The 10,262-nt window shown below is 44.6% G+C and overlaps 1 protein-coding gene across 1 annotated transcript; it reads left to right on the top strand.

Annotated features, from left to right (window-relative positions):
• Positions 1-1,280: 1,280 nt before the first annotated feature.
• On the top strand, positions 1,281-9,983 carry LOC148026549 (uncharacterized). Its single transcript, XM_087690324.1, has 5 exons — positions 1,281-1,368; positions 2,304-2,401; positions 5,874-7,983; positions 8,077-8,916; positions 9,115-9,983. Exons 1-5 carry the CDS (start codon positions 1,281-1,283, stop codon positions 9,537-9,539), a joined length of 3,561 nt encoding a protein of 1,186 aa, XP_087546450.1. The 3' UTR covers positions 9,540-9,983.
• Positions 9,984-10,262: the final 279 nt, after the last annotated feature.

The following is a 10,262-nucleotide window of genomic DNA, read 5'->3' as shown; positions in this document are numbered from 1 at the left end:
TAAGGATTTGGCAGCACCTTTACATTCAAAGGTGCGCCTTCTCTTTTTTAGCATTTTTTGGGCTCCGATAGCTGTGCCTTTGACTTCTTGTGGCCATGCCTGTGCTTTTGGGTGCTTCTAGGTCTGATTTCCTTTTGTAAAAATTACACGGCGTAGCGAACAGAATTTGAGAAAGAGATAGAGATAGAGAGTACACAACAGATAAGAGGAGAATTAGAAAATTTCTTTAGCTCCAAACAATTGATACAGAGATGGCTCTGTCCACCCGTGTGCTTCCACAGTGAAGCTTAGATGGCGATCTAGACAAAAGATAGGTGAAGAGCTTAAGGCTAGCTAGAACAACTCTGACTGGGTGAAAGATAGATGATCGATGGCTGTGAAGGGGTTTAGCTTTTATAGCCCGTGAAGGCGATTAGGTCGGCATGACCGACCTACCATATGAGCCTCCACTAGTCGGCCAAGGAATATGAGCACTTTTTCATTTTTTTCACTTTTTTTAATGCTGAGGTTAACAGTAGTCTTCAATGCTCCTGCACTCATCAGCTCATTAATGCGCCACTAGTGGACTCGGACCCACAAAATTTACTCGTTGATGTCACCATCATCCTTTGTGTCAAGCGCATTGTGATCTTGGATCTAGTCCCGAGGGCGGCTCTAGGGCAATAAGGGCCAAGGGTGGAATGAGTTAGCTTCTTCCATATATCGAGCCACTCCGCTTTGTAGTAGTGCTGGAGTTCCTCGATGACCTCCAGGTTCTCTATTCTAGCCCTGCGAGCTTGGAGGAAAATGTTTTCTTGCTCCAACTACTGTGCTTTGCTCTTGATATCATTAGCAAAGGCAAGCTATGCATGCTGGCTCACCTCCAGCCTTTGGCAATGCTCCTAGAGAGTAGCATCCTTTTGCCACAATTGCTCGAAGAGGGTAATATTGGCCTGCTTGAGGCGATCCACTCGGCCTTGAGGTCCTACTAGTGATGCTAGTACCTGATCAAGAACCCATTGATGAATTTTAATGATTGATGGGCCATTTCTCAAACTGAACTCGGATGGAATTAGCATGAGTTGGGACAAGTTAGCAAGGAGGGGTGTGGCCATAAAGGAGGTGCTATCTAGACTGGTGAGGGTAGAAGTGAGAGTGGGGGGCTTGTTATCATCAATGGCCTCCTCCTCCCTGGCCTCTTTTGGCCCTTCAACTTGAGGAGACTAGCTTGGCACAACGCTGGCGAAAGAGGTGGATTTCTTGGGGGACCGTGGAGGTTGGGCCTCCTGGGGTGGCAGGTCATGGTGGGCGAGATGTTAGGCAGTGGTGCTAGTAGGGGAATCCTCCTTTTTGAGGACTTGTCCTTTGGCACTCTTGATGGCATCCTCAGTAAGATTGGGGGTGGGCTTTAGCATGGTTCTTATCTCAGGTTGTTGCGACTAAGGAACCTTTGCCACCAATGAGAAAAGTTGGTGAGGAGGGTCGACAAGGGTGGATAGGGGAAAGAGGAGGGTAAAGTGTTGGTTGCACATAAACTTGATGGTTCTGATGGATGATAGCCTCACTTATTAGAAAGATGCTTTGCCTTCACAAAGAGGTGGTCTAGAAGTACACGGACCCAAGCGATAGGGATATCAGAAGGAGAGAAGAAGAACAAGGCTACCTTCTTGGAGATGCTGAATGCCTTAGCCTATAGGTAGCGGGCCTCGAGCATGAACCTAAGGGCATTGAGCTTCTATTTGGAGCTGCCGACAAGGTTTCTTAGTTGGTAGTCCTCATTGAGGATGGGGCTGAAATATCTTTCATGGTGATGGTGGGGAGAGTTGGCGGGTCAACTTCACCATGGGCAAGTAGGCATAGCTTCTCTTACACTCTCTTTGCAAAGAGCTTATATTTGTGGCCCTAGATGTAAATGGTAGAATTGGAGAGAAGCTGCTCCAGAATGGTTTGGGTATTAGGGTGGACTGGGGTGGCGCTCTATGGGAGGTTGGCGAAGTTGGTGAGTTGCAAGAAGTCCATCCAACCTTTGGCATATGCAAGAGCCTTAAAGTTGGGGGGTGTAACTTCATCGGTGGTGAGTTGGAAGGATGACATGGCAGGGAGATGGAAGGAGGGCAAGAGACAAAGAATGTGTGAAGAGGGAAAACATGTTTGTACACAAGTGTTAGACAAAAAATAAGGATGTTAAAGAGGAGATTCTTTTTTTAAAGATGGTGTGATTAATGCAAAAGGACAAGGCCTTAATCACACCATCTACAAAAGGATTATGTTTTATTCATGAAAAATTCACAGATAAGGATAGGCCTTGAACGCACATGATGTAGAGGATATACATATAGTAACTTCCCCGAGTAACCATGGAGGGTTTGGTGGCTCAAGTGTTGGTGCATCCACTTCTACGGAAAAATTGTGCATTCGAGAAGTCATCTTTGATACCAATTGGTGGTTCTTCAAAATCATAGTAGGATAGGAAGTCTGTAATCACATGCTAGGTTCTGCGGTGATGTATTATTGTGTATTTGAATTCTTATAGCATCAAAATCCATCTGGCGAGTCACCCAATGACATTTTGCTACTTGACTAAGTAGACTAAAGCTGAATGATCCACATGAAAAACAAAAGCATGCCTGAGTAAATAATGTCAAAAATTCTTGATTGAGCAGATCATACCAAGACATTCTCGTTCAGTTGACTGAATAGTTTTTCTCCCCATTGGACAAGCTTTTGCTTGCATAAAACACTTGTCAGAACCATCAATTGGCATCCTACTACATAAGCATAGTTCCAATAGAAATGTGAGAGGCATCAACAAATACATGGAAACTTTTCACCCAATTTGATGCGATCACAATTGGGGCCCTTGAGAGTAATAGCCAAAGGTGACAAAATGTCAAGTTAGCTTCTTCATTCCACTGGTAGATACGTTTGGCTACATGTGCTAATTTATTCTGAGGAATAGCTAAGTGTGCCAAAAGTTGCAAGTGGCAACCATGCCACCGGATTTGGCCCAAGAATCCGAGTAGCATGGATGGTGAATCTGATACTATGGCTTGCATGATTGATGCAACCTTGGTGGGGTCGGCAATAATGTCATTTGAGAAATAATGTGGCCCAATAAAATGTCACCTCGAATAGCAAATACACATTTTAGGGGATTTAAACTTAAACTTACCTCTCGATAATGTGTGAGGCAAAGCCAAAGGTACATGATTGTGTGGGATACTAATTACATTGTGATTACTTTGGGCTTCCGATGCACTTTCTAGGTTTAACATTTGGATTAGAGCTTTGGGCTGAATATTTCATTGCCATCAGCTCACATGGTGCCATCATCTTGCCTGATAGCAAGAGAAGTTCTACCACTTGATTGGCAGACTTTCTCTTGCTTGGCCCACGAAGTGCCTCCTGGGTCGCAATGCAGCATCTTTATAGGTTTTTTTTGACCAAGTAATCACGTGCACCTCTGGATCTAGCAATTCTTTGATGTCCACTATATTAGCATTGGCCATATGTGACATGCCTTGTCCTTGTCTTTTTTGAGTATCATAGGCGTGGGTGTTTGTCCTTCCTGCATACAAAAGAAGCAATGTTAGTGAAAGGCCAAAAATTTCCTCGGCCTCTTCCACCTCTACCACACGCACCATAGCCACCACTGTTGAGTTGCTGATACTCCTATTTGGTATAAGGAACAATGGGGGTAGGAGGAGCTGGATTTTCCTAGAGTGTTGTCCATTGGCCGGAAGTGTTTGCACTAGTACCTTGTCATCCTCTGTAATGGGCCATCTTGTACCGACCATTGTACCAGCAGTACTCAGTGCTTTGTGAGTAGCCATGTTGCAAATATTGCACCATCTTTGGTTGAGGCCATATTCATAGTCTGCTCGGGATTGTTGCACTGTGTACACACTAGAGGTTTTTGACCTTATCCTTCTTAATCTTGTCTAATGTTTTCTTGCCTTTGTCCTTCTTCTTACTCTTGGTTGGCTTTTTTTTCTACCTCTTCTTTGGAGTCAAATTCTTCACTGTTAAATTCTATCCCTAGGTCAGAATCAAAAGTGGAATCACTACTATTGTCATTTTGATGCTTTGGAGTAGGGTTACTAGATTTATTCCCTTTTCTTGACTTTTCTTTTGACAGAATTCATTGTTGGAATTTGTCTCCATGTCAAAATCAGAAGTGGAATCACTACTATCGTAATTTCGATGCTTTGGAGTGGGTTTACTAGATTTCTTCCCTTTTTTCGACTTTTCTTTTGATAGAAACTACTTTAACCAAAGAGGTTCCTTATAGAATGGGTCGATGCTATTAACTAATAAATCATAAGAAGTAAATGCTTTTCAAATAGATTTATTGAAACCTTAAACATAGAGGGTATTCAACATTTCATCTTTTGGTTGAGCATTGGGATCAATCCAATTGTTAAGGATAGTGAACTTGGTAGTATACACATGGACGGATGGATCACTCTACTTAAGGTGGTGAAGTATTTCAAGTTTCTAGGCATCCATTCGGTCTGGTTGGAACCAGATACGAAAAGCAATGAGTGCTTCATTCCATGATGGCCATCCATGTTCTAGTGCTAGCCAGGTTGTAGTCTTTTTCCTCATCAAGGATTCAAATACTACGACCTTATGGGCCTCATTGACCTAGCCAAGGTAGTTGACTGTGTATGCCACATCGAATTGGTGGATAATGGCATCTGGATCCTTATTAAAATATCCAAAGAATTTTGGAAAGGAGATACTGGGTGGATGAGCCATTAAGATCAGAAGAGAGGGTGGGTTTGGGGCTATTAAGGGGACACCAACCGCATTGAGTGAAGCCAAGAAACAACTTGTTAGATTCAGTGGGGTAGTGGGAGGAATTATGGAAAGGTCAGATTTGCTACCAATGAAGAAAAAGGACAAAGCTTCCATACAGCTGGATTTGCTCTGGTTTTAGCCATTTTTATAACTAAAATATGGAGAAATCAAGCACTTTTTGTGAAGATTACTCCAAAATTTGTTCAGGATTTCTCAAATTTTGCCTTGAGAAAATACACGAAAGGCCAGATTTTCATGAGCACTAGGTCACATGTCACAAGATGCTTATGTTTTGTTCACCATTGCTCGGACCTTAGTGCATAGCAAGGTATACTTTAACTAGCTAGTGGATACAATGTAATGCAAACTAGAGGACATATCTCTAGTAGACATTTATGGCACATGGAAGGTAGACATATCTATCCATCTAGCTAAACTATTAGAGACATTGATGATCATCGATGACACATCAAATGGTAGTAGGTGGGCAGAAAAGTGCATTCTAATGAGCACGGCACCAGCCTCCTTAGACCTAGTCTCCTAGCTGATGGGTCAACCTGGACATATCTATCCACCTAGCTAAACTATTAGAGACATTGATGATCATCGATGACACATCGAATGGTGGTAGTGGGCAGAAAAGTGCATTCTAACGAGCACGGCACCAGCCTCCTTAGACCTAGTCTCCTAGCTGATGGGTCAACCGTCAAATACACGGACGCACCGACCCCGGTCTCGTAGTCTCCCAGAGAGCGTGACCTGGGAGAATTTTCTAGCACGTGATTGGTAAAAAAAAAATTCCCGACTGGGCGACGTCCACGGTTCTGCTATATAAAGCTTTACGAATTTTGGGTTACTGGAGGTGGTCGACGACGTTGCCTTGTGCTGCATGCCATTTGTTGTGCAACCAGCTCAGGCGAAAATTAGCGATGCATTTCCTCCCGCTACTGCTGTTGCTGATGATGATTCTAATGGGCAGTGCGAGGCCTTTCACGTCGACGCAGCAGGACGGGGGGCATTATATTCGCATTGCACTAGCTGCACGTGATGATGATGCTGACGATGATCATGATTTAATCACCCGACGGCAGGAGCGAGCAGCCCTGCTCGCCTTCAAAGCCAGCATCTCTGCAGACCCCCTGCACGCCTTGGCCTCCTGGCATGATGCCACCAACACCTCCTCCTCCTCTGACCCCTGCCGGGACGCATGGGCTGGCATCGCCTGCGACGCCGCCTCCCGTATCGTCTCCCTACAGCTCCCTGCCAAGAACCTCTCCGGCACCATCCCCTTCAACCTCTCCCACCTCCCCTTCCTCTCCCGCCTCAACCTCTCCATCAACAACCTCTCAGGCCCCATACCCCCCGAACTTGGCCGCCTCTCCCGCCTCACCCACCTCGACTTCAAAGAGAACCAACTCTCTGGCCCCATCCCCCCTCAATTGGGCAACTGCTCCCTCCTGTATTGGCTCGATCTCAGCCACAACCTCCTCTCGGGATCCATTCCACCCTCCCTCGGCCTCCTCTCTAACCTTTACATGCTACAGCTGCATGACCTTCCCACCTTGACAGGAGCCATCCCCCCAGAACTTGGAGACCTGTCAAACCTCACCTACCTGTATCTGGGCAAAAACAACCTCACGGGTTCAGTCCCACCGCAGCTCGGGAAGCTGTCCAAATTGAAAGAGCTTTATCTCATCATAAACCAGCTACAAGGTGCCATACCTCCAGACATCCATCAGCTCCAAAACCTCGAGACCCTTGCCATAATGATGAACAACTTTGACGGGGGGATTCCACCAGAGCTCGGAAATCTCAAGAGCCTCAAACATTTGTGGGGCTATTCCTGCAACCTGAGTGGCCCTCTGCCACCGCAATTGGGCAACCTCTCCAATCTCATAGACCTTGACCTTTCATCTAATCACTTGTCAGGTCCCCTCCCTCCAGAGCTTGGCCGGCTTCAACACCTTAAGACCTTGAAGCTCTTCCAAATGAATCTTAATGGCAGTATTCCCGTGGAGTTTGGCAATCTCACAAGCCTCCAGGACGCCTTCATGTTTAGCACCACTCTCTCTGGACACATTCCACCTGCTTTAGGAAAGCTGGAAAACCTACAAAACCTTCATCTGTATTCCAATCAGCACACAGGCTTGTTACCATCAGAGCTAGGGGATCTCAAAAACCTGCAGACCCTTGTGTTGTTCAACAACAAACTTCATGGTGAAATCCCTCCCGAACTTGGTGAACTGAAAAACCTGTTTGCTGTTTTGTTGGGAGTTAATGGCTTCTCAGGGATACCTTCTACCTTTGGAAACATGCAAAGCCTCCAATACTTAGCCATGAACACCAACCATATGAATGGAGAGATTCCTGCCTTCCTTGGAAATCTCAGCAATTTGATTTACCTCGATCTATCCAACAACCAGTTTTCTGGTGGCTTACCTGCAGTCTTGGCTGATTGCACCAAGTTAGAATGGTTGAAGCTTGGGAATAATTCTTTGTATGGAGAGTTCCCAACTGCATTCGGCTCACTCAGGCATTTGCACACACTCTCGCTTGCATACAACAGCATGACAGGAGCTCTTCCAGGATCCTTTGCCAATTACACTAGCCTGGTAGTTCTGGATATACGCCACAATCAGTTTCAGGGAACTTTACCAGATTCCTGGGCTCAATTTGAGAATCTCAGAGTGCTCAGTTTAGGTTATAATAGACTCACTGGATCTTTACCTTCTTGGATACCGAAGCTTGACAAAATTCAGCTTCTGGACTTATCGAATAACAATTTTTCAGGCACCATCCCAAAGCAGATCTACCACATGGAAGGTCTTAAGATTCGTGTAGATGTAACTGGCAACAGTGCTCTGTCGCAAGACAGTGTATATGTTGAGGCAAAAGGGACAGAGATACTGTATAATAACTTCCAGCTGGTGGTAGTCACATCTTTGGATCTTTCAGGCAACCGCATTGGTGGCAACATACCTGAGGAGTTAGGCTCGCTCACTGGGTTATACAACCTCAATCTTTCAAGTAATTTGCTGACAGGGACAATCCCACCTAGACTTGCAAATCTACACTCCTTGGAGTCCTTGGATCTCTCGAACAATGCTCTCACTGGTTCAATACCGGCTCAATTCTTAGAAATGACATATTTGGCAGTCTTGAATCTGTCTTATAATCATCTATCTGGTCCAATACCTAGAGGTAATTAGCTTTTGGCCATTCTGTAACATTAATTAGCAGCATATGTTATACGAATGGAGTGTAGTGCTCATCTTTGTATTGGGTGTGCAACAGGAAATCAATTTGGCTCGTTCAGCAATCAGTCATATCTGAACAATACAAACCTCTGTGGTTTTCCATTGACATTGCCATGCTCAGAGCTGCAGGCCAATGGTGCACCTCATCCAGCAACAAGTCACTATGTACATACGACAGCCAAACTCAACATCATTGTCAGTTGCATAGCTGCTCCAGTGGGAATAGGCGCCATCGCTTTTGTTGTGGTGGTGATTTATATGAAAAGACTGAAGAGGATGGATAAGGACGAAAGGCATGTTCAACTTTTTATGAAGCGGCACACTTTGCATCCAAAAGAACTCTTCGAGGCAACGAATGGATATTGCATTGACAACATTATCGGCCAAGGTGGCGTCAGCACTGTTTACAAAGGTGTGCTGAGAGATGGAACAGCAGTTGCTGTCAAAAAATTTAAGATGCTCAGGGTGTATGAGGAAGAGAACAGCTTCAAGGCAGAGTGTACAATCTTGGGCAAAATTCGCCATAGAAATCTCGTAAGAGTTCTGGGTGCCTGTCAATCAAACGATATCAAAGCTCTGATTCTTGAGTTCGTAGCAAATGGGAATTTAGAAACACACCTATATGAAGATCGTTGCAACCTGAATTGGAACAAGCGTTTCCAAATTGCATTGGGAGTGGCACATGGCCTGGTTTACCTGCATAATGACACAGGATTCGGTCAAGTTCTTCATTGCGATCTAAAGCCAAGTAACATTCTTCTGGATGTAGACTTCCAACCGCACATAGGTGATTTTGGAATTGCGAGACTGATTGCTCCAGAGGAAGATGCAGCATCAGTATCTGTTTTGAGAGGCTCGTTTGGATACATGGCTCCAGGTGAGAGTTATCATGTTTGCTGTTAGTAGTCTTTAATTTAACTCAAGCTTGAGCTGCAAGCTGGGAATGTGGAAACTGTACATTCGTGAGTGCTTTGATAATTGGTAGAGGCTTTACTACTGATCACAAAACACGTCTTAGATTGAGTTTATCTAAATTGAGACATATCGTGTGGGATTTGTAATGTGTGATCATCAGAGTATGCGTGCGGGGGAAGGGTGACAGACAAAGGGGATGTGTACAGTTATGGAGTGGTACTTCTGGAGTTGCTCACAAGGAGGAGACCGACTGCTCAGATGTTTAATGGTGATGAGAGTGAGAACCTGGTAGGATGGGTTCAGTCGGCATATAATGCAAAAGATTGGCGGAGAGTGATAGATCCAGCTTTGTTGCTCCATCCCAATGGATATCAAAATGATTCATCAGCAGAACGTCTAGATGAAGTTTATGGAGTCCTGAAAATAGCTTTGCTCTGCATGAACCACATCCCAAAAGATCGTCCATCGATGAGGGAGATCCTGGATGTGCTGTGCCTGCTCTTGGAGAAGCGAAAGGCTCAACATATAATAAATATGGGCTCAGCAGCAGCAGAAGCTCAGGGTAGTCCTGACTCCTGTCTCTGATAGTCTGCCAGCTTTAATGGGCTCAGCAGCAGCAGAAGCTCAGCTGCTCAGGATAGTCCTGTCTCTGATAATCTGCCAGCTTTAATGTAATGGTCTTGACTCTTGAACACGCACTCGTCTCTCCGTCTCCAAGCTCGGTTATAGCCCTTCAGCTGCCAGCAGTACCAAGCCAGCGTCCTCTACCAGCCCATATTAACAGCAATGCTCTCTATTATTAATTATGCTAAGAACCGGTACATAAGCACCGAGGCACCTCGTATGATGTACGATGTGAGAAGTTATTATATTAGCACCGCTCCACTTAGCTGGTGATTAAGATGGATGATCCAATAAAACCATTTGTAACATCCATTGTCAATAGTTGGGCGCCCCTTGACTTAGTATCAATATAAGCCTCGTCATCAATGAATACATAACCATTTCATGTCTAACTTGTAAGGCTATCTATCAGCGCTTTTTTTCATTTTGAAACCATAACTCTTTAAATAATTAGAGACTAACAAATGTGATTTACCCCCATGTGAAGAACAAAGAAGATCTCAAAAACACTTCGTGCATATTCCAATAGGAGTACACACTTGTTCAAATACATGACTAGATCACGAATATAATAATGTAGCTTATCATAGATCAACATCTCCAAAAGAAGGTACCGTTAAGGAATGATCAAGAATCTCATGCTCCATGGAATAAATTTGACAGTTGTCATGCTTAGTTTTGGCT

This window comes from Lygodium microphyllum, chromosome 13 (genome assembly GCF_053477565.2).
Source record: "Lygodium microphyllum isolate KBCC chromosome 13, Lygodium_microphyllum_v1.1.10, whole genome shotgun sequence".
NCBI classification, from domain to species: Eukaryota; Viridiplantae; Streptophyta; class Polypodiopsida; order Schizaeales; family Lygodiaceae; genus Lygodium; species Lygodium microphyllum.
The sequence above is the reverse complement of the archived record's forward strand: the minus strand, read 5'-3'. Positions and strand labels throughout refer to the sequence as shown.

Excerpts from the sequence above, each read along its gene's own strand:
- LOC148026549 (XM_087690324.1), top strand. The coding sequence starts at position 1,281 with ATGGTGGGCGAGATGTTAGGCAGTGGTGCTAGTAGGGGAATCCTCCTT. Across the intron at positions 1,369-2,303 it reads CACTCTTGATGGCATCCTCA|AGGATATACATATAGTAACT; the intron begins GTAAGATTGGGG and ends CACATGATGTAG. Across the intron at positions 7,984-8,076 it reads ATCTGGTCCAATACCTAGAG|GAAATCAATTTGGCTCGTTC; the intron begins GTAATTAGCTTT and ends GGTGTGCAACAG.